Source organism: Trachurus trachurus (genome assembly GCF_905171665.1).
Source record: "Trachurus trachurus genome assembly, chromosome: 5".
Lineage (NCBI taxonomy): Eukaryota > Metazoa > Chordata > Actinopteri > Carangiformes > Carangidae > Trachurus > Trachurus trachurus.
Genome location: NC_139896.1, coordinates 25,946,943 through 25,967,684, shown reverse-complemented (window position 1 = coordinate 25,967,684; position 20,742 = coordinate 25,946,943). Strand labels below are relative to the sequence as shown.

Genomic DNA, 20,742 nt, shown 5'->3' with positions numbered 1-20,742 from the left:
TGCGATGCGGTGTTATACCTTTTGCCCACCAGAGGGTAGCAGAGAGGCCTGGTCATGGACAACATGATCATGTCTATATTTAACCCTAAGTACAACAATTAAAAATCAATTAAAGAGTGTGTTCAACACTAGAACCACCAACAATGCAGTACCTCCTAGAACCGCGATGCGGTCATTTTGACCTCACGCCACTACAGGCTTTATACGTACGAATTAAATGTCTGTTTCTGGAATATTTGGCCTTTTTTTCAAAACAACAAAATCTGGCTGAAGAATATGTTTGCTGACAGTACAAGTATTTTCCTAAACATTTAATTAATATGCAAATCAATGCAGCAGCATGACCTCCATATGTTGAAGCCGTGGTGCATACACCTTATGTTCACAGGAAAAATCTGCTTCCTCCTAATTAAGCCAACCAGATCTTTAATTAGCAGATTTTTTCCATACAACGTATCTGGTTTAAGTATTGATGAAATCAATGATACCTGCAGTGATGCAGACCATCTCCTCCATATGGACTAGACTAGACTGTGGTGAAGTGTCTTCCAGCGTGTTTTCCGCTGTGTCATGCTTTACTGTAAGTAGCTTCAGTGTGTCTACAGCAGCGTGACGCCATTATGCCCCACATGTCCCAGGAGCTTGGCATCAAATTCGATAAACTTTTAAATCAAGTAAGAAATTAGGTGACATATACACACAACCCCAGCACAGTGCAACTGAAGCACACATCTTTAATCTGTCTGACTTCAAAGTCTCACATGTGAAAACTACTGCAGTGAAAAGCTGCTATACTATATAATCCCCTGGCTTCTGTATGTACGATTTGGTGCTAAGTTTCCTAGAGACAGTCCAGCAAACACTTTGTTAATCCTGCTGCCATATATACTGTGGAATTATAACCAGCTGCTGTGAGCCAACAGCCTGGATCTCAAAGTCATAAATCGAATCAGCATCAGGGAAGTTTGAAGTCCTGACTCAGCGAGAACAAAAGCACAGTCCTGCAAAATTTAACCTTCCAGCTACACTGATAACAAAATAAGAATAAGCAGTTTCTTCTTATCCTTATTTCAAAACAGCACAAAGTTTTATCTTTGACAGCCACAGATCCATTTCACTATAGGGGCAGAGTCCAGTCACCAGCATGCATTTTCCATGGTGTCCCACTCTTGATGTGAGACTGAACTGTGTCTCTATAATTATGAAGCTGTAATAAATAGCAGGGTTGGTGCCCCAGCAGGTCATAACACCAGCTCAGTCTCCGTGGTCTCATGATGCTGACAGCCCGCTGGTTATCCCCCCGATCTGCCTGCTGCTCACAGAACGAGACGCTGCAGCATCCATACAGGTTACCGTAACACATGTGTTTGATATAATTCATAGCAGGGCATTTATCAGTTATATTGCAGTTTTATACACAGATGGTGACAGATTGGAGTAAAATCAAGCAGCAACTTTCTAGACCAAAATAAATTAAGCCAACTCACTCAGAACCAAAAACTGCAGTTCCTTGAATGGCCACTAGAGACTGGCTCCAACAGTGAGTAAATCTCAATAGACTCTCATGTTAAAAAAATGTCCCACGTACAGCTGAAACAAGTTTACAGCCGGATACAAAAAAAACGTTTTGGTCTCTACAGTTAATTTTTTCTGTCATGACAACTGGATGGGGGTGAGTGTTTATAGGACTCAACTCACTCAATTACATTTTATTAATGCTTTGGTTCTGCCCGGTTGCTTTAAGAGATAGGTGGGCAAGCGTAACAGTATCTAGTTTCAAAAACACTCCTCAAAAACCTATAACTGACGTAACAGAGGCCATATTCATCATTCATCATCTATAGATTGTAGACTGATGTGTCAGATAGCGCTCTTCACTGATCTCACAACACCATGTCAGGGGATATCTTTCACAGACACATTGTGTGATCAATGAAGAGGAACACACCCTTGGCTGCTCTTGTAACATTAACGTACTGCCATCAGGAGGTTGCTGGTTTTATACTCACATGGCACCAACATGTGGCACATCTGGTCCATCAAAACTGGCACTTGTTCAGTTATATTAAGATTGAACTGAGATTAAAGGGTGAAAGCAGCTTTGCGCTCCCTGGCTCTGAGGACGGCAGCGTCAGTCAGTCTGTTGGTCACTGGGTCGGACGGCTGTCTTAGTTACCTTCAGATCATATCTGATGCAGACTGATCAGCTCTATAACATTAAAACAGGTTTTAGTGTGATGAATTACATACAATAGTTTATCTACAACAAACATTGGCCAGAAACAAGTGACTCATGGATATATTGAAGGATTCATCATCTCTGAATGACTACGCTGAGTACTTAAACATGTTTTTAATATCTTATTTCACATACGCAAACACAATAAAACCGCGGCAGGAAGCGAGAAATAGGCACTATCAAAGAGTGGCAGCATCACATGTTGCTGCAGTTTGTCTAAGTTTAGTTGTGAGGCCATAGACAAATGTACACTGGAAACTGCATTCCTGCCTTAAAACCATGGCTTAGCATTGTCTGCAGCTATTATCCTAATCAGACCAAGGGGGCCCTACAGTCTCAGAGGGTAAGCAGTGATGGGAAAGTTGGGGGGGGGGTTGTTGGTGTTAGCCAAAAGAAAATCTCAGAAAATCATCCAGCATGACAAGATAAACTGTTTGAAGTTTGGCCCAACTTCCAACAGACCTGCCAAGAGAGCATGGAGCAGAGACGAGCCTTCACATATTCATCCATGTAAAAGACGAAGGACAGATTAACAAGTGACTGAGAACTGGTGAAGTGAAAGTTGACGAGGATGATGTCCATCCCGTCCGTGTTCACATCAAAGTTCACAAACTTTATTAGAAAAAAAAAGCAGAAAGCGGTGATAAACAAAACACCAGCATCACCATCACTGCTATCCTGACACAACCCCCGCTCATGGTGTGTGTGTGTGTGTGTGTGTGTGTGTGTGTGTGTGTGTGTGTGTGTGTGTGTGTGTGTGTGTGTGTTTCTATTTAAGTCTCCTGGTGATAGAGAGGAGGGACAAGGGGAAACGGGACATAAATATTCTGCTGAGTTCTTCTTCCCATCACTTTGTGTCCGTCTGTGTCCACAGCATCTTCACCGAGAGGTAAGGCCGTATCTCTCTGCAACTATAATATGACATACAGTATGGAGTTAATATACATGACAGGTCGCACTGGATTTTACTTTTTCCAAATACTGGTGTTTTACTTTACTTATTGATGAAATCTACAGATTATTATATAAAAAAATTAATTGTGTAATAAAAATTTATTGTATTGTTTGACCAATAATAGACATTCAGTTTGACCAAGGTTTACAACAATTAGTCACATTTCAGTGGTATTTTTTTCACCACTTTTGTTTAAATTAAACTAAAAATTAAATCCCCTGGCCTAATAGATGCATCTTAATTTCCGGTTAATGACCAAATTAATTCGTTAGATCACTTTGAATTAGAAAGTTTAGAAGAATATCAGTTTGCTGCAGGTATGATGATTCTAAATCATTATTAAATGAATTAAACAAAACAAGTGCAGCACAATGTAGGGACGACATGGATGAAATCCTGACACAGCACCTCTACTGTACTTTACAACTCCGATTATGTTCTGAATCAATAGACAGAAGAATATTAGAAACACAGTTTTTCCTATTGATCCAATACACCCAGAGACTCCACAGCATAAAAGCATGGTGAAATATAGAACTAAATTATATGATCAGCAGAAAAGAAATGACAACTAATTTGATATATCAATAGATCAATAATTCTCTAAGCATAACATCCATGTCCAGCCTCATCACTGTTGGATTAAGTGCGTCTTTGTCTTGTGCAGGTGAATATTTGTTAGAAAGTGTAGGTCAATCAAAACAAGCAGTTTGGTTTTAAACACCAGCTGATTAATCAGAGAATTTATCAGTAAAGTTACACTTTGATACATGATTGATACAATTTGATTCATGAGCTGTAGTATAAATCGGTCCATTAATTACTGCGACCTACTCATATTTCTTCTGCCTTTTCCCAGTTTCATCTTTCAAAACAAATATTAGTTCAGCTCTGCTCCGGGAACTGTGGACGCAGCCTGGTTTTGATAAGTGGGGGTGAAATTGGGAAACGTTATCTATGTGGAATAGCTGTCATGTTGGGGGCCTTGCATGTGTCTCCCTGTCTGCCATCACTCTGCTCTCTGCCAGGGGAGCCTGCTATCAGCACTGGGAGGTGACTAGCCGACTGTGTCCAGCTGGCCCTGTGTGCACAGACATAACAAACGACCGACAAACAAAGTGTCAGAAGTCACGTCCATTCATTTCAAGATCTGCTTCTATTTATACCGTACATCTCAACTCTGGTAACACTATACAGTTGGCTGTGTCGTGGAATGTATGAATAGTGGAGCTAAAATGGAAAGCACACTAAAGACCCTTGGGGCTCTTGACCCAAGCAGTCCCCACTGTCAAGCACTTCAGAAGCAAAAGGTTTTATTTCTGTCTTCCAGGGGGGAACTGAAATAGCCAAGATGCCAGAGAAAGCGTAAGTGGATTGTGTTTCTGTTATTTTTTCCATTTCCAAACAAGAGTATCAGTTTCACACAGCAAGTGAGATCCATAGAAAGACACAATCAAAGATAACATGGCAATTATCAAGGACAAGTCATTCATCTTGTATCAATAACTGAACACTAAACTTTGTGTTTCTTTATCTTCTACCCACAGACCAGAGGTAAGATCTTTTTGTTTTATTTTGTTCTCATCTCCATCCATCCATCCATCCATCCATCCATTCATCCATAAGGATTGTTCTCCCTTAGAAACTTATAAAAGTATTATATCAGTAGTAGTATTATCTGTAGTGGCACTAGTAGTTGTAGTAGTAGTACGAGTACTATCACTCCATAAGTAGTAATAGTAGTAATAGTATCATCATCATCATTTTTGGTCTCCCAGTGGGTTCATACCCTCTACCAGTTACTGTACATAATGCTGAGATTGAACAAGTTTCCTCCTATAAATATCTGGGCATCTACGTGGATGCTACTTTGTCCTGGAGTGTACATGTAGACTTTATTTGTTGCAAGGTACAACAACGTATTTATTTTTTGAGAAGATTGAGGTCATTTGGAGCAAACAAACACATCCTGTTATTATTTTTTCAATCTATAGTGCAGAGTGTTATGCAGTACGGAATTAGTGCCTGGTTTAGTTGTTTGTCTGTCCAACTTAAAACCAAACTAACCAGACTGCTACATATCTGTTCAAAGATTACATTTTCAAGCAGCATACACTAAAAGAATGTTGTCTCTTGCAAGTAATATCTCATCTGACCCCTCTCACGTGTTATTCGAGGAATATCAGCTTCTGCCATCAAATAGAAGGTTTAGAGTTCCACAAGCTCGACTGAACAGGCTGAGGAACTCTTTTGTCCCTCAGTCTGTCAAACTGTTAAATCAGAGTTTGGTCGCTAAGTAGACCCTAAGGTTCATGTACAGACTGAGCACTGGGTGTTGCACCAAAGACACATTGTAATGTTGGATTTATGTTGTGAATGGAGTTAGGAGGTAGTTTGTGTTTCTCTTTAAATGTGACCTTTGAGGGTAACATTTATGCTTTTTGTAAATGTATGTTTTTTGTATTTTGTTATTATTTGTGTGAAACTTGGACGTCATGGGACGCAAGACAAATTTCAGAGTGATCTGACAATAAAGTATTATCTTATCTTATCTTATCTTTTCAGTAAGAAGTAGTATGAATAGTAGTAGTATCAGTTGTACAGTACTATGAGTAGTAGGAGTATCAGTAATATTGATAGTAGTAGTAGTAGTAGTAGTAGCAGTAGTAGTGATAGCAGCATTGGTAGTATGAATAGTATCAGTAGTAGTATTGTTAGTATCAGTATCAGTATGAGTAGTAATAGTAGTAGTAGTCCTATCATATGAGAGTATGAGAAGCATAAGTATGAGAAGCATAATATTGGTAGTAGAAGTAGTAGTGATAGCATGTGTAGTATCAGTATCGGCAATAGTACTGCTAGTAGTAGCGGTGTGATCATAATAATAAGATAATAACTTGCCTGATAAAATGTCATATTAAAAACCAAAACCCTTGTCTTTGCAGAGAAAATCTAAAATCTCTGCGTCTCGTAAGATCATGCTGAAGGTGAGTCCTCAGCTCTGACAGCACAGACACAATGCAGAGTTGGTCAGACCCAGAGCAGAGCAGAGCGTTGTGTTAAGTTGTGCGGTGTTTCAGAGCTTAATGGTGGCAAAAGCCAAGGAGGAGCTGGAGCAGGAGATGGAGGAAAAAGAGGAGGAGAAGGCAAAGTACCTGGAAGACAAAGCTCCACTGATGCAGACCAGTGGCATGTCCTTGGCAGAGCTTAAGGTGCAACTTTAAAAACACACGTCACTTACCAAAGTAAAGTGGTGGTGGCAGGAGGCCTGTCACAATTATTGCATAATTAATGACATCATCCCGTTGCACCCCCTCCTTCTGCTACAGTTTAATGACACATGAGTTGAGTGCAACAAACTGTTTAATCTTAATTTCTAATATTTGACAACTGCATTTTCGATTGAGCATATTGAAATTGGCATCATGGATTCATTTGCAAAGCCACTAAATGGCTCTTGTACTTCATAAGGTGTATGTGTATTATTATTAGGCTATGTTAAATCGATAATCACAATTATTTGTTTGGCAATTAATCGTAAAAATAGAAAGTAATGATTGTGACAGCCCTAGGTTCCAGTGTTAATTAACATCTAAACTGTTTCCTGTACAGATGTTATGTGAAGAGCTGCATGCTAAAATAGACATGGTGGATGAGGAGCGCTACAATATCGAAGCCAAAGTCCTGCACAACTCCAGAGAGGTAACAGAGCAGAGTTAAGAGACAGCACCGTCATGTGTCACTGTCTGCAGCCGATCATCCATCCACAGTCACAGTAAACCTCCTCCTCCACAGATCAAAGACCTAAACATCAAGGTGCTGGACCTGCGAGGCAAGTTCAAGAGACCCAACCTGAGAAGAGTGAGGGTCTCTGCTGACGCCATCCTGCGCTCACTGCTGGGCTCCAAACACAAGGTCTCTCTGGACCTGAGGGCCAACCTCAAATCAGTCAAGAAGGAGGACACAGAGAAGGTAGGTGTGGGGGACGCGGTTAAGATAGTTTACATGATGACATGCTTTGAAGAAGGGGGGGGTGGGGGGGGGGGGGGGGATACAACATAGTGTTGTGATATTTTGTGTGCCAAACTGTACTGCATCAATACAGGGGCACCAAATATCGATCTGTTATTACATAAAAAACACAAATTGAAGTTGTTGGCACGAGAATACTAGAGTAGTTTCTATGACTGTGTTGGTCAGTGTGTCTAATTGATCCATTTCTGCAAGAAAAAAAACCCTTAGATGAACAGATTGAGAACTTTGTCTAATTAAATAAAACAGATGTTGTTTTTCATTCAGGACATACGTACATCACAACATATTGCAATGTTATTGCAACACTCCGGACATTGTGAGATGATCACCATGTTATTATATCCTGACTTTGATAAAGTGAAAAAATCATACTATTGTATATTCCCACTCCTTTTAATTAGCTTTGTTGAATGAAACAAAAGTTAAAACATCAGATTATGTTTGTCTAAAGTCAAACTTCAGTATTTTTGGTTATAGCTGAGGAGATAAAGAGATAAAGCTGAATACATGGACTCATAAGCATAAATTAGACATTTTTAATTGTGCAAAGACTATTCCCTGGGGTTTAAGCAAAGACTCTCCAGGTGTGCTGAACACACTGGACTAACTCATGTGGGTCATGTGTGCACTCTGCAGGAGAAGACCGTGGAGGTGAGCGATTGGAGGAAGAATGTGGAGGCCATGTCCGGCATGGAGGGTCGCAAGAAGATGTTCGATGCAGCAAAGGGCCCCAGCCAGTGAACGAAGGAACTCCACTTCATCACATGTCAAAAAACACCACGTCCACTTCAAAACATAGAACTCAAACAGCACAACGCCTCAAGGTCTCAGAGATAATTTTTGTTATTCAATTTTCAGTCCTATCTTTTTCATATAACTCTCCCATTTCCTGTATTTTGTTTCAATGTTACTGAAATAAAGCAGCAAATGAAGATTGTTTGTTTTTTTCAATGGTGTACAAAGGAAAGGTTTTTACATGAACTTATCAATCAGCTATTCTGACTGATACGATTTTTTTCTGATTATATGCCTGTGTAGTTTACCACCTGCAGCAGAAATAAACCACAGGTCTTTATTTTAATTTAATCCAACTGCAATGACCATCAGTCAAGTGACAACAAACTGTTCCACTGGTGCACAGGTAGGTAGGACCCAATCTTCAAAACACAGCAGAGATAGATGATGAGACAAACAAATAAACAAACAACAAAATCCAATCTGCAAACATGGACAGCAGCATGAGAGCAAAGCACTTAGCAGCAAGAACATACCATTAAATGACCAGCAGCAGCAGGAGAGCTAACACCAGCTAGCAGGTGCCAAAAGCAGGCCGGCTACCTGCCTACCTGCAGCAGCAGCAGCAGCAGCAGCAGCCTGGAGAGGAGCAGCGGCCATACCTGGCATCTCAGCGGGGAATCAGTCGTGTGCATCAGGGTCTACAGTCCGACAACCGAAGTGACAGGAAGCACCAAGTGGAGGCAGCAGCAGAGAGAGAACCGGACCAACATGACACGGTGGAGACACGGTGTCCGGACCGTCGGTGAGCCCGTGTCACCGTCACATGTTGAGAGAAGCAGCGGCAGCAGCGGTGAGCGGGGCGGGGGTCCCCGGCTCAAACTGTCCGCCTCACTGCGGAAGGTGCGCGTGATTTGGGCTACAACATGTAGGAGTTTGTCACGTGGTTCATGAGATAGCAATGAATGATGATTTTTTTTTAATCTAAACAAATGTTCATACGAGTGCATACATTTATGTATATTTATTTAATGTAGCCTATTCTGTAAAATGCATCTGATTAGCCTACGGTAGATCTATCTATCTATCTATCTATCTATCTATCTATCTATCTATCTATCTATCACAAAATCACGCAACTTTTATTTTATCTATTTAAATCCAGATGAGTCACTGCCAAGGCTACTGGTTATCTCATGGTTTCTTTGTGCAATTAAATGAATAGTGAGGGTTTGAAATGTCATCCCATGAAGGTAGTAAACCTTAAAATTACCGCCCAGTTATACTAATTAATATTCTGATGATATTTCTACCTCTGAATCCGTTGCTTTCCTGGATAAAGACAGATTGTCAAAGACAATTTACAACCTTGTAGTCTGGGCAGATGCTCTGGTGTAGTTCTCCTCTCTGCCACAGGGGGGCAATATCAGCTAACAGGAAGCTTAAAGACACTGACAGAAATTTTCCCACCAACAAGTTTGAGCCTGGCAAACTCTCTATTGTTTGTTTTGATTGACTCGGGTGCCACCGTGCCAGACAGGTGGGGCTATAGCAACAAATAGAGTCACGAGGCTAGAGGCTGTTCAGTAAAAGTAACACACTTGAAACTCAATCCTATGATGGCCCGATGATGCTGACACTACATTTTATCTTGGTTGCCGCCCAACAAGAAGGATGTCAGAAAAGTGTCTGGCAGTCAAGCCTTTTAAACCTACATTCAGGAGGAATATCTTAATGAAATATTGACATTAGGAACTTGTATATGAACGATTTGTTTGTTGATGTGGTTGCTCTGGGGGCTCTGTGTAATCTGTTCAGTAAACCACAGTAGGTGTAGGTGGCATTCAGGTGATGTCAGCTTTTACCTTGTGCCAAAATGTTGCGTAATAGAACTAACATTGATTTTACCTGCATTATGAGTGTGTGACTTTCCCCCTACATCCTTTGATGTAGAAATCAGGTCAACTGACAACACCCCAGTCTGCATGGAACAAACAAACATTTAATTTTCCATTAACACAAGAGAAAGGACAGCTCAAATATTTGGCACAGCCCAAACACACACACACAAAGAGACAAGATAGACAAGTGTTGACATAGTGTAAGAAATTATTAGTATGCAAATTCCTGCAGGTCAATATACATATCATGCATGATTTATTTCTGAGACTTAAACCAGATTCACTTTCTGCACCGACAAACACCAGGCCTACAAGTGGTAACTGGTTTTAGTGTTGTGGCTTGTTTGTTGTACAAGTTGTGCATATGCAATCCCTCCAGCTACACTGTGCAGCAGCATCACACCATGCAGTCACATTAAATCCTGCCGACAACTCGCACACACAGCATGGACTGCAGCATACAGGGGGCTGGCAAAGGGAATCTATCCCAAGAACTAACAGACGTGTACACACACACACACACACACACACACACACACACACACACACACACACACACACACACACACACACACACAGGCTTCCTTCTGACATCATTATTTGCCTCATCAGTCATCATCAGTCACCTGTTTGATCTTGTGAACGTGTTTTCTATCTAATAAAGTCGAGGACACATGGATGAAATATCACAACACATCACTGCTACACTGCACATTTAACACGCATAATTACAGATTATTAATGTTATTATCCCTGGAACAGAAAAAACCAAAGTAGACACGCACATCACACCAACGAGGGCAGGTGCTGAGTACAAACAATAAGCAAACTGAAAAGAACAAAGGTACTCGCGACTCTGCAGGACTCAGCGTAATAATTTATTGTGACGTACAGTACATTTCGAGCGTACGTCACAATAAATGATTACGCTGAGTCCTGCAGAGTTTGTTTGTACTCAGCACCCTCGTTGGTGTGATGTGCGTGTCTACTTTGTTTTTTTCTGTTACAGCGATAATAACATTAATAAGTACCTTTAGTATTTTCAATTATCTCTGTAACACCAATAATAAGAGTAACAAACATTTAAATACTCAGTGACCATTTTAACTGTGACCCGACATGAAACATTTGTTATTGATTAGATTTCTGAAATTTTGACCCATATAACTTCATTTATCATTATTATTTTTACTATTATTGTTGTTTTTGTAGCAGTGATAGTAGAAGTAGGAACAGCAAGAGAGGTAGAAGTAGTAGTAGTATAGTAATGAGAGTAGCACTAGAAGAGCTTGTAGTAATAGTAGTGGTAGTTACAGTAGGACTAATTAGTCTATCATCATTCTTCTTCTTCTTATCCTCTCTCTCTCTCTCTCCCTCTCTCTCTCTCTTGGTTTTCCCCCTTCAGCCTGGTTTTCCACCACATCCTTGTTCATGGGTGTGATTCATGAATTTGCGCTGTATAAACAAAGTGGATTGAAGTGACTTGCTTGGACAAGAGTGAAGACTCGGTATTATCGGACTTCCCTCTGCTTGAACACGTCCTCAGAAAACCACAAGGCACACAAAACAAACAGTCAAATTCGGGAGAAGTTCATGCAGTTACATCGTATAGCTTTAGCCAAGTCTTGTGTGTGGGGGGGTCAGACACATTATTACCAAAAACCACTGGGAGCATCATGGCACCTTGGCAGGCTCTATACAGTCTGTTGTTCGATGACAGACTGTTGTGTGTGAGGACAGAAGGGAGGGATGTGAGATTAAAGGTGAGATGCAAGAGATGGAGCCAGTGAAGGATTTTCTTGTTACTTAAGCCTGCAACCCGCTACAGGAATCATGCACAAATGATTTGCTTGTGCAACACTTGGCATGGTGTAACCCCCGACTAGTTTAGGGAATAACTGTAGTTGTTACATAATGCTGTGAAGGATAAAGCTTGTTGCTGATCAGCAGAATTATAACAAGTTACAATAAATGCGTGGAAACCGGAGGAGCTCTGGTCGTGTATTTGTGTACACAAAGGAGTGGGTTCATTTTACACAGATTATTTCTAACCTCCACATGCGTCTGCCAGACCCAGATACTGAAACCCAGCGAGAGCAGTAATCCTGTGGCGTTCGCTCTGGAGGTTTTTGCTGTGTAAAAATAGACAATGCAAGTCCATGGAGAATGCATGTTTTCCCATTCTAGTTAATGCCATGTGCCATCTGTTTGCAGGTATGTGCCCACCCATTGTAGACATGGGCAGCTTGCCGCCATGTGATCCACCGTTGGGTTTAAAAGCTTATGGCCAACAGAGCAGGGCACAGTATACAATTCCCCACAGAACCCCCAGTCAGAAGCACACGTAGCACTATCTGGGTAAGTCTGTGTGTTTTTTCTCTCTTGCATGTTGATTAACGGTAAATATCGTAATAACAACGCCTCAGAGCACTGAACTGTATTCACTCGCACAGGTATTGAATCCTTAACATGTCAGACACAGAGGACGCCGCGTACAAGTGAGTAAATGCAACATTTCTGTAGAGGAGAGCAAAGTGATGCCGGCACAGATGAAACCGATAGTAACAACTGTTTCTTATCTTCTTTCAGGGAACAACGTAAGTCAGTTTATCTGTTGGCTTGCCACACATACACATGCACACATATAGTTTGTACTTACTGTGTAGTATATAGGCTGCAGATTTAAACAGCTGCATGTTGTCAGCGAGAGACTGTGGCTGCATAGCTGCTTCAACTAAAGTATAAAAAACATGAAAGAACAATGCATGAATACTATGATAATGAATGTATATATACTATATATATAGGCTATATATGCCCATGTTTGATACACGAGTGAAGTACAGTAGCTGACCTCTGCTCTTTACCTTTCTGTGCGGTGTGAAGAAGAGGAGGATATTGTTGGTATGTACTTTAATACGAGCAATATCTCCAAATGCATCAACTTTAAGAGGCTGGTCGTGTTTTTTTTTTTATATGTCTGCCACTTTGTTACCCCCTTTACACACCTTAAAACATCATCAGTTACTTAACACGTTGCATCTGCTAAGCTGCTGGCTTCACTGCACTGCACACTGTATTTTTGGCATGGATGGTGCCACCGTAGAGGCAGCTGCTGTCGTTCAGCTTCTCTGCCAGGTTGACCTTTGTCCTCTCAGTCAGTCCCGTGGCTGGAGATAGATTCACCTTGACTCAACATCCCAGAGGACCTGTCCTTTCAGCTAAAGCGGCGCAATGGGCTGCCATATCGCAGAGATAAAGAACCGTACCTCTATTTCTGTCTCCGTTGTGAGGCTGACTCTGTACAGCCTCACTGTTTCCCGAAACTGAGCAGCACCTGTCTCCCTCTGTGTGTGGAGTATAGAGCCACTGTTAATGTAGGTCAGTAATATGCTCTCAATGGAGGGACCTTGGGGAAGATGGAGGTGCAAGCACAATGCTCACTTTCATTTTTATGCCTGTTCGAGGTCTTCTAAACGCAGGTCGGCTTACCTGCTTTGCACTGGAGAGAGATTGAGTTCCCCTCTGTGGCCAAAGAGACTAAAGACTCTCTGTCACGTTTCCCCCAGTGAGGCCCAGTGAGAAAAGGCAGACCTGGGAACAAAAGGCACAGTACTGAGAAATCACTTTGGAAACGGTGCAAAGGCTAAAGGAAGCAGTGAGAAAGCTGGTGGCAAAATGGCAAAAATCACTACTTCAGTCAAGTTGCATCTGTTGTAATGTACATCTACCATTACTGCACTTCCCATTTTTAGTGAACCTCTCTTTCCCCAAAGAAAATAATTTTGAAAGACTTAAGATGTACAAATTCCTTAAAACAAGAAGATACGGTGCTAATTAAGTCTAATATTTTTTCAAAGGCATCGTCAGAAATACAGATGGCAGAAGTAATAATTGTGACATTGTCTGCATGCTAACGACACACTTGCTTTGCACAGAAGAGGAGGAAGAGGAGGAGGAGGAGGTAGTAGATGAGGAGGAGGAGGAGGTAGAAGGTAGTACTGCTTATGCTGTATGTTTGTCTGCATGCCAACGTTAAACAGACATGACTTTCTCTTAACGCATCATTCGCAACTTTGTTCTGTTGTACATTTGAGAGAATCCAATGGGGAAATGGGGAGGCAGAGAGAGGGGGAATGACATACATGAAAGGGCCGCCCGATGCAGGATTCTATGTTCTCTATACATGTGGCGCCTGCTTAACCTCCTGCGCCTCTAGACGCCCTAGGGTTTTTAGATTTTTAATTTTGATTTGGAGATTAACAATAAATGTAAAGATTGAGTTGCTCTGAAAAAAATCACCATTTATTGGCAAAGTGAAAACATCAAAGCCTGGGAGAGAAACATGATACCACAGCTGATATACCTGTACCAGAGAGCCGTCAAATTTTCCATAGGGGTACATTTACGACCTAATTATAAAGTGATTCATGATGTTTGTGTAAAAGTCCCTTTACAGCTCCTGGGCTCACTGTATAAAACATTTTGTCTTTTTTTTTTTTTCAAAATATTTTTATTGAAAAATATATATATATGCATATCCCTTCTCTGGTGTTCGGGTCGGCCCGTTTTCAGGTTTTAAATGCATACAAGTACCACATAAATTTGTTTATAGCATCAAGGCTTTTTGACTTTGTCAGGAACCTCAATTTAATAAAACAAAACTTTTTTTTTCACAAAATTCTAAAATGTTCTGGTTAAAATTATGACGTTTGTGGTGTTCGGGTCAATGTTGACCCAGTTATAACGATAAGAACAATAATGAGAGTTCAAACTGAAATCATCAGTGCAAAACCAACTTTTTCATGGATAAGGAAGCCTAACAATGTAACCAAGAGAAGAGAAACAAATGGGATGATAAATAATTGTTTTAGTGTGTTTTACAGCTGATTTAAGACTCGGGTCAAAAGTAACCCTAACACCATAGATGGTACTGTAGCAGAAAGCTGACAAGAGGAAGGTTCAATTGAAGCCAATGGGTATACTGACAGAAAACGGCCCAAGGACCCACACCAAAAATATTTAAACCAATATTTTCATGGATAAGGAAGCCTAACAGTGTAACCAAGAGAAGAAAAGCAAATTGGATGTGTGATTTTAGTGTATTTTACAGCTGATCTAAAACACGGGTCAAAACTGACCCGAACACCATAGATGGCAGTAGAAAGCTAACACAAGACGAAGGATATGTAAACAGTCACATATACACATACACAAACGAAAATGAACAAACATTTTTTCTTTGTCTGTGTTGAGTGATATAGTTCAATGAAGATAAGTAAGTGGTAATGATTGATAATAACTACACACTACGAAGCATTAAGCATTACTAAATACTTAATTCATCCTACTGTATAAAGTTTCATTGAGCATATTAATCCAAAATCCGGTGTGTAGTTATAAGTGTGACCGAATAGTTGATGGTGGAAGAAGTGATGGACATTTACTGTGACAGACTAATGGACAAGGTTATTCTTTGTTTCTTTGTAACCGGGCGGGAAAACACGTACCAGTTATCTGTTGTGATAATGTAGTAAAGCAGATTTCTGTGACTCCCAGAGAGAAACACACCTACATACCTTTCAAGTTAAGCAGCACTGACAGGTCAGGAGATGGTCAGAGACAGATATAGACAATCACACCCTGAATTAAACCAAAGACTGAGATTTATTCTCGTGTTTAAATTCTGTGATTGGCCATAAATGACTTACATCAAATCTGAAATTACATTTTTACAACCATATGTGCTTTTTATGACCTCAGTCTTCCTGGACAAAATCAAACAAACAGACCAATTTGGATACTATGTACATACTCTTCAGGTGACACTCACATCTGCAAGACTGCCTGCAGGCGGATTAGGAGGATCCTGACCTTTGGTCAGTCGTCTTGTCCCTCAAGCCTGTCAGGAGCGTCTCATTCTCCACATGTCTCTCTAAATATTGACTTTGCACTGACCTTCTCATCTGTCAACAGATGGTGAGGAGGACAATGATGGAGGTATGGACAGGTTGTGTAAAAAGCACGGACATTATGTTGAGTGACGGAAAAATGTAGCTTTGTGAGATTTTTCATGGGTGTGTGTTCCTTTGTTTAATACATTGCCTCATAAACTAAAGATTTTGTTTTCCGTTTTCTCTGGGTGGATCGACAGATGATACAAAGCCTAAATCAAGGTAAGAATATGATTGTAAATATCATATTTATATAGTATAATCTAAAATACAATTCAGTAACACTCACACTCAAATAAAAATATTTCTACATTTTCCATCCTCCTCAGGCCTGGTTTCGTGCCCGGCCTGGCACCTCCAAAGATCCCAGATGGAGAAAAAGTGGACTTTGATGTAAGTTAATTTTAGGACATAAAGTTGGATCATTTTTCAGCTCACATTTTGATCTCTATCCCTATCATTTCAGGACATTCACAGGAAACGAATGGAAAAGGATCTGACTGAGCTGCAGTCACTGATCGAAGTTCACTTTGAGAAGCGTAAGAAGGAAGAGGAGGAGCTCGTTGACCTCACAGACCGCATTGTACGCTGATATGTCACTTTCCTGCTGCATGATCACACCTGAAGTCTTTGATTTCAGCTCTGTAACAACTCAGTTCCATTTTGAGTTAAGAGGATTTGTTTTGTTCTATTCGTTTTTCCTGTGGCAGGAGAAACGCAGGTCAGAGAGGGCGGAGCAGATGAAGATCAGAGCAGAGAGAGAGCGGGAAAGGCAGAACAAACTGAATGTGAGTCAAGTGACATTTCCAGACAATAACTGTAAAACAAGATCTCACAAGTTCTTGCAAGCCTCAGTCACAAATCTAAAGGCCAAACTGGCTTTTTACAATTACTGTATTATACTCACCATAAGGGTGCATGTATTGCCTTGGGGCTGTGCGCCTGAAAATTATATTTACTTTAACATCTATCACATAATGTCACTATGAAAATGTAGATTGAGCGATCATATTGTGCTGTTTCTTTCCACCAGGAAGAAAAAGCGAGGAAAGAAGAGGAGGAGGCCAAGAAGAAAGCCGATGATGATGCAAGGAAGAAGATGATTCTGTCCAACCTGAGTTTCACTGGATACAAGGTGACAGTTTTGTCAAGATTTAAAACAAACTGATTGACAGATTCCCGCAGGTTACCACATGAGCCCTCTATTTGCCCAGCAGACACAGCCCGGAACAAAAAAACAAACGGAGAGGGAAAAGAAGAGAAAGATCCTCACCGATCGACGCAAGGAGTTAAATATTGATCACTTGAAAGAGGACAAACTGAAGTAAAAAAAACAAAACAAAAAACAGACACAATAAGTTCTCAGTGCTTTATCAATTGTTGTTGATTGATCAGCTGAATCTTGCCTGTATAGAGAGAAGGCTAAGGAGCTGTGGGACTGGATGCGCCAGCTGGAGGCAGAGAAATTTGAGCTTCAGTACAAGCAAACAAAGCAGAAGTATGAGGTAAGATATATCACATAACTACAGAGAAACACCTTCTGAATGAACAAATTCAGCGACACCGGCCTTTACATTGAAACCATCTACAATAAAAGGTAAAAGGAGAAAGTAAAGGAGGTACAGTACACAAAATGTAATATCACTTCAATCATAGTTAGTAGTCATAGTCCATGCACATTTTTCTTTTTCTTGTAATTTTTTGTCTTTGCACAGATCACGGTGCTGAGAAACCGAGTCACTGATCATCAGAAAATGTAAGTATGTTTGTGGTTAGTGAAAGTCACATCATGGTACACACTATATGATTTCTATTCAGGGCAGGTCCGACATATTAGACATGGAATCAAGTACTTTCAGCAGAAATCAATGCATTTTTTTCATATATAATAGAATATAATAGAAATACAAACTCAGGTACAAGAAGGAAGGAAGCCCCAGTCAAGTAAGTAACGCCCAATACAATACCACCCACACTGACAGTTTCCACCACTTCCCACTTCTCCAACAGCTTATATTGTTTGAGGCAGCTGTTTGTGCCAGCTGCCTGAGAGCAGGACTAAAGTTTCCTGGACTAGAAAAACAAAAACGGGCAAACACACATGAAAGGTGTTTTAAAGGACAGATTGAACTAGGCCTACATCCATGCCCTCAGTCTCAACTTGGGAGAGATGGGCTGTCATGGAAGTACAACAGCTGTTAGGTCTCATAAGTGCTATGTGATATTATCCATGTTGATGTGGCTCACAATAAAATAGTGACTGGTTGCTGCTGCAATTCAAATCATGTGAATCCTCTCTCCTGATCTCCTGTAAGCTGTGTTACAGCAAAGGCTCACACTGGAGCAAAACTTTAACAAGCTCAGACACTGGTACTCTAGCACTGGCTACGAGTCATTGATCATTTCAATCTCCATTTTTTAATAGAGCCTATTATGTATATACTTAAATCAGTGTTTTTCAACCTTGGGGTCGGGACCACATGTGGGGTCGCCTGAAATTCAAATGGGGTCACCTGAAATGTCTACAAATTAAAAAAACTTAACTAATTATTATTCTTTTTAAAATATTGATTAAAAACATGACACACAATTTGAAACAACTGTATTCTATACTTTCACTTCTTGAATGTAAATCGAGTTCAAATAAAATGCAGCATAAAATTATCTGAGTTGGCGCATCTTGATTGACAGCCGTGATCGCGGGGTCGCAAGAAATTTGTGATGTCAAAATGGGGTCACGAGCCAAAAAAGGTTGGGAACCACTGACTTAAATGCAAGAGTTGGTACAAGTAGCTAGGTGTTCAGACATTCAGACATACATGAAAACCTAATTTATCAATTGACCATTAATTGTTAACTTAATGCATTCATAAATAAGCTGCAGGTGTCAGGTAACAGGGGTAAAAAATATATATATACAGTATATATATATATATATATATATATATATATATATATATATATATATATATATATATACACTATGACTTTTTCAATAACTTTTACTTTTTTTGTGAAATTCTGCATAATTTTATGTCCTTGTGCAAATGTTAATCTAAGAGAAGATACAGTAATTGCCCTTTGAACTTCTGCTTATCTGTATGTAATAAAAAGACTTTCCACTGACCTAATGAGCTGTAAAAAAAAAAAAAAAAAAATACTTGTATGATTCCTTATCAGATGCCAGTCTAATAAAAGGCTAATAAAAGGCTAATAAAAGGCTAATACAATTGATAAAAAGGTTAAAAAATAAAAGGGCTAATCAATAAACATCAAATTAATAATGATAAGGGTAATAAGTACTGTCCAACAATGGCAAATTGATGTCTACAATTTCCTCTCTGCAGGAATTTTCCTAGAATAATATAATTAATTCTGTTGCAAATGCTGCAACATGTAAGTATCAGTAGAATGAACTGAATTTCTGAAGAGCATCGAACACCGAGAACAAAGACACAGAAGGCAAAGTCAACACAGTGCTTGCAGCCACATACCTCATGATGTAAGGTTCAACACTAATGCATTCTCAATGGAAGAGAATAGACCAGGTTCAGTATTACAAGTTAGACAGGATATCTGCTTTCTAATATGTCTGCGCTATGTGTTCACCTTACTCCCAGTTCAAAGGGCGGCAGGAGCAAGCGTGGTCTGAGGAAGTAACATCTGCCATCAACAGGAAGACATCAGTGAAATCAATGAGAGACAGATACTGAATTTTAATGTTTTTTTAAATACTTGAACAATGCAAGTTACAGCTCTGAAAACACCCTAAGACGTTCTTAAATAAGATATCTGTGAAATTAAATGCAGCAGTATATGTGGTCTCTGATCAGGCAATGTGGTGCAGCTTGTGTATTTTTTTTAAAAACCAGGATTTGAAGTGTCTGACCTATTGTAATGACTTTAAAGTCTGCAAGAAATGCATTAATGAAGCAGTAACTAATTAACAGGATGTGTGTGTAGGACTTTGTGATTGCAATGAATATAAAAATAAATTTTATTTAATAAACCGGGTACAGTGTGTTATTCCTCCTAAGCCATGACTTATGGGAGCCTTACACTAATAATGAAACCCACACCTTCTTTAATCAAGTCAGATTGTATTTGTTGGACCTATTCATGTGTAGTTTGCTTTGAAGAACCAGTTCTTATGGTTTGCAGTTTCACTCAGATTAGTGTGCCAGCTTTGCCTCTTTAGAGCTACACAGACCTGCTGGAGACATTATGGCATTGTTACATGTGGCTTTGATAAGTGATCACCTATCATGTATATTAAGGTGAAATGATTATTATTAAGTAAGATCAGCCCTGACAGAGATAGACTATGCATGACCTCAGATTTACCTCACTGTCTGGTGGGTGGATTATGTGGACTGAACCATGGAAGACCAAAGTTAAAATCTGATCAAGATGCCCATCGGGGTCAAATAGCATGTACTTAAGTTGCAGAAAATAAATGATCAGGGTGGAGTAAACAGAATTTCAAAGATGTCTTGTTCATCTGCCCAGAAATGTTGCAGCCAAAACCGATGTAGATGGGTGTGATGAGATGTGAGCACCCTGACAAAGCCTGACGTGATTCGACAAATGACTAACGATGGACTCAAATTCCCACATGCAGTGTTTATTTGTAACTTTCCCAAACAGCTTCTCTGACACTTTTTGGGGCAATACAAGTAGATCATTTAAAGATCACACACATACATATGAAAAATAAGATGTAAACACACATCACTGCTTAAGACAATATCATACTATAGCTCTAATAGCAACCATAATAAAATCTAGCAACAGAGAATAAGCTCTGTTAACGTTCATAGTTCATAGAGAATATCACATTTATTTTACAATCTTCTGTCATGGTTTCAAAAGTACGGTGGCCCTGAGAGCTCAAGCACTGCAACTTAAGAAAATGTATGCAAA

The 20,742-nt window shown here is 40.0% G+C and overlaps 3 protein-coding genes across 3 annotated transcripts in view; 2 read left to right on the top strand and 1 right to left on the bottom strand.

The window, feature by feature from the left end:
• nav1b (neuron navigator 1b) overlaps window positions 1-8,751 on the bottom strand; it is a 96,903-nt gene extending 88,152 nt beyond the window's left edge. The window contains exon 1 of the mRNA XM_083971362.1: window positions 8,627-8,751. The gene's annotated coding sequence lies outside the window, so the exon portion shown is untranslated. The remainder of the gene's footprint in view (window positions 1-8,626) is intronic.
• tnni1b (troponin I type 1b (skeletal, slow)) lies at window positions 6,134-7,970 on the top strand (the record flags this gene model as incomplete). The annotated part of the gene is made up of 5 exons (XM_083971617.1): window positions 6,134-6,181; window positions 6,275-6,406; window positions 6,807-6,896; window positions 6,990-7,166; window positions 7,866-7,970. The coding sequence occupies exons 1-5, from the start codon at window positions 6,173-6,175 to the stop codon at window positions 7,968-7,970; spliced, it is 513 nt and encodes a 170-aa protein (XP_083827743.1). The 5' UTR covers window positions 6,134-6,172.
• Window positions 8,752-12,754: 4,003 nt separating the features above from the next.
• tnnt2b (troponin T type 2b (cardiac)) lies at window positions 12,755-19,594 on the top strand. Its single transcript, XM_083971709.1, has 11 exons — window positions 12,755-12,769; window positions 15,842-15,865; window positions 16,020-16,041; window positions 16,149-16,212; window positions 16,286-16,402; window positions 16,530-16,607; window positions 16,853-16,954; window positions 17,034-17,143; window positions 17,234-17,324; window positions 17,535-17,575; window positions 19,440-19,594. The coding sequence occupies exons 5-11, from the start codon at window positions 16,304-16,306 to the stop codon at window positions 19,477-19,479; spliced, it is 561 nt and encodes a 186-aa protein (XP_083827835.1). The 5' UTR covers window positions 12,755-12,769; window positions 15,842-15,865; window positions 16,020-16,041; window positions 16,149-16,212; window positions 16,286-16,303; the 3' UTR covers window positions 19,480-19,594.
• The last annotated feature ends 1,148 nt before the right edge of the window (window positions 19,595-20,742 follow it).

What these genes read in the sequence shown, in the direction of transcription:
- tnnt2b (XM_083971709.1), top strand. Translation starts at nt 16,304, where the DNA reads ATGGAAAAGGATCTGACTGAGCTGCAGTCACTGATCGAAGTTCACTTT. An exon ending in TTGACCTCACAGACCGCATT is followed by an intron (nt 16,403 to 16,529) that starts GTACGCTGATAT and finishes TTCCTGTGGCAG; the next exon opens with GAGAAACGCAGGTCAGAGAG. An exon ending in TGAGTTTCACTGGATACAAG is followed by an intron (nt 16,955 to 17,033) that starts GTGACAGTTTTG and finishes CTATTTGCCCAG; the next exon opens with CAGACACAGCCCGGAACAAA.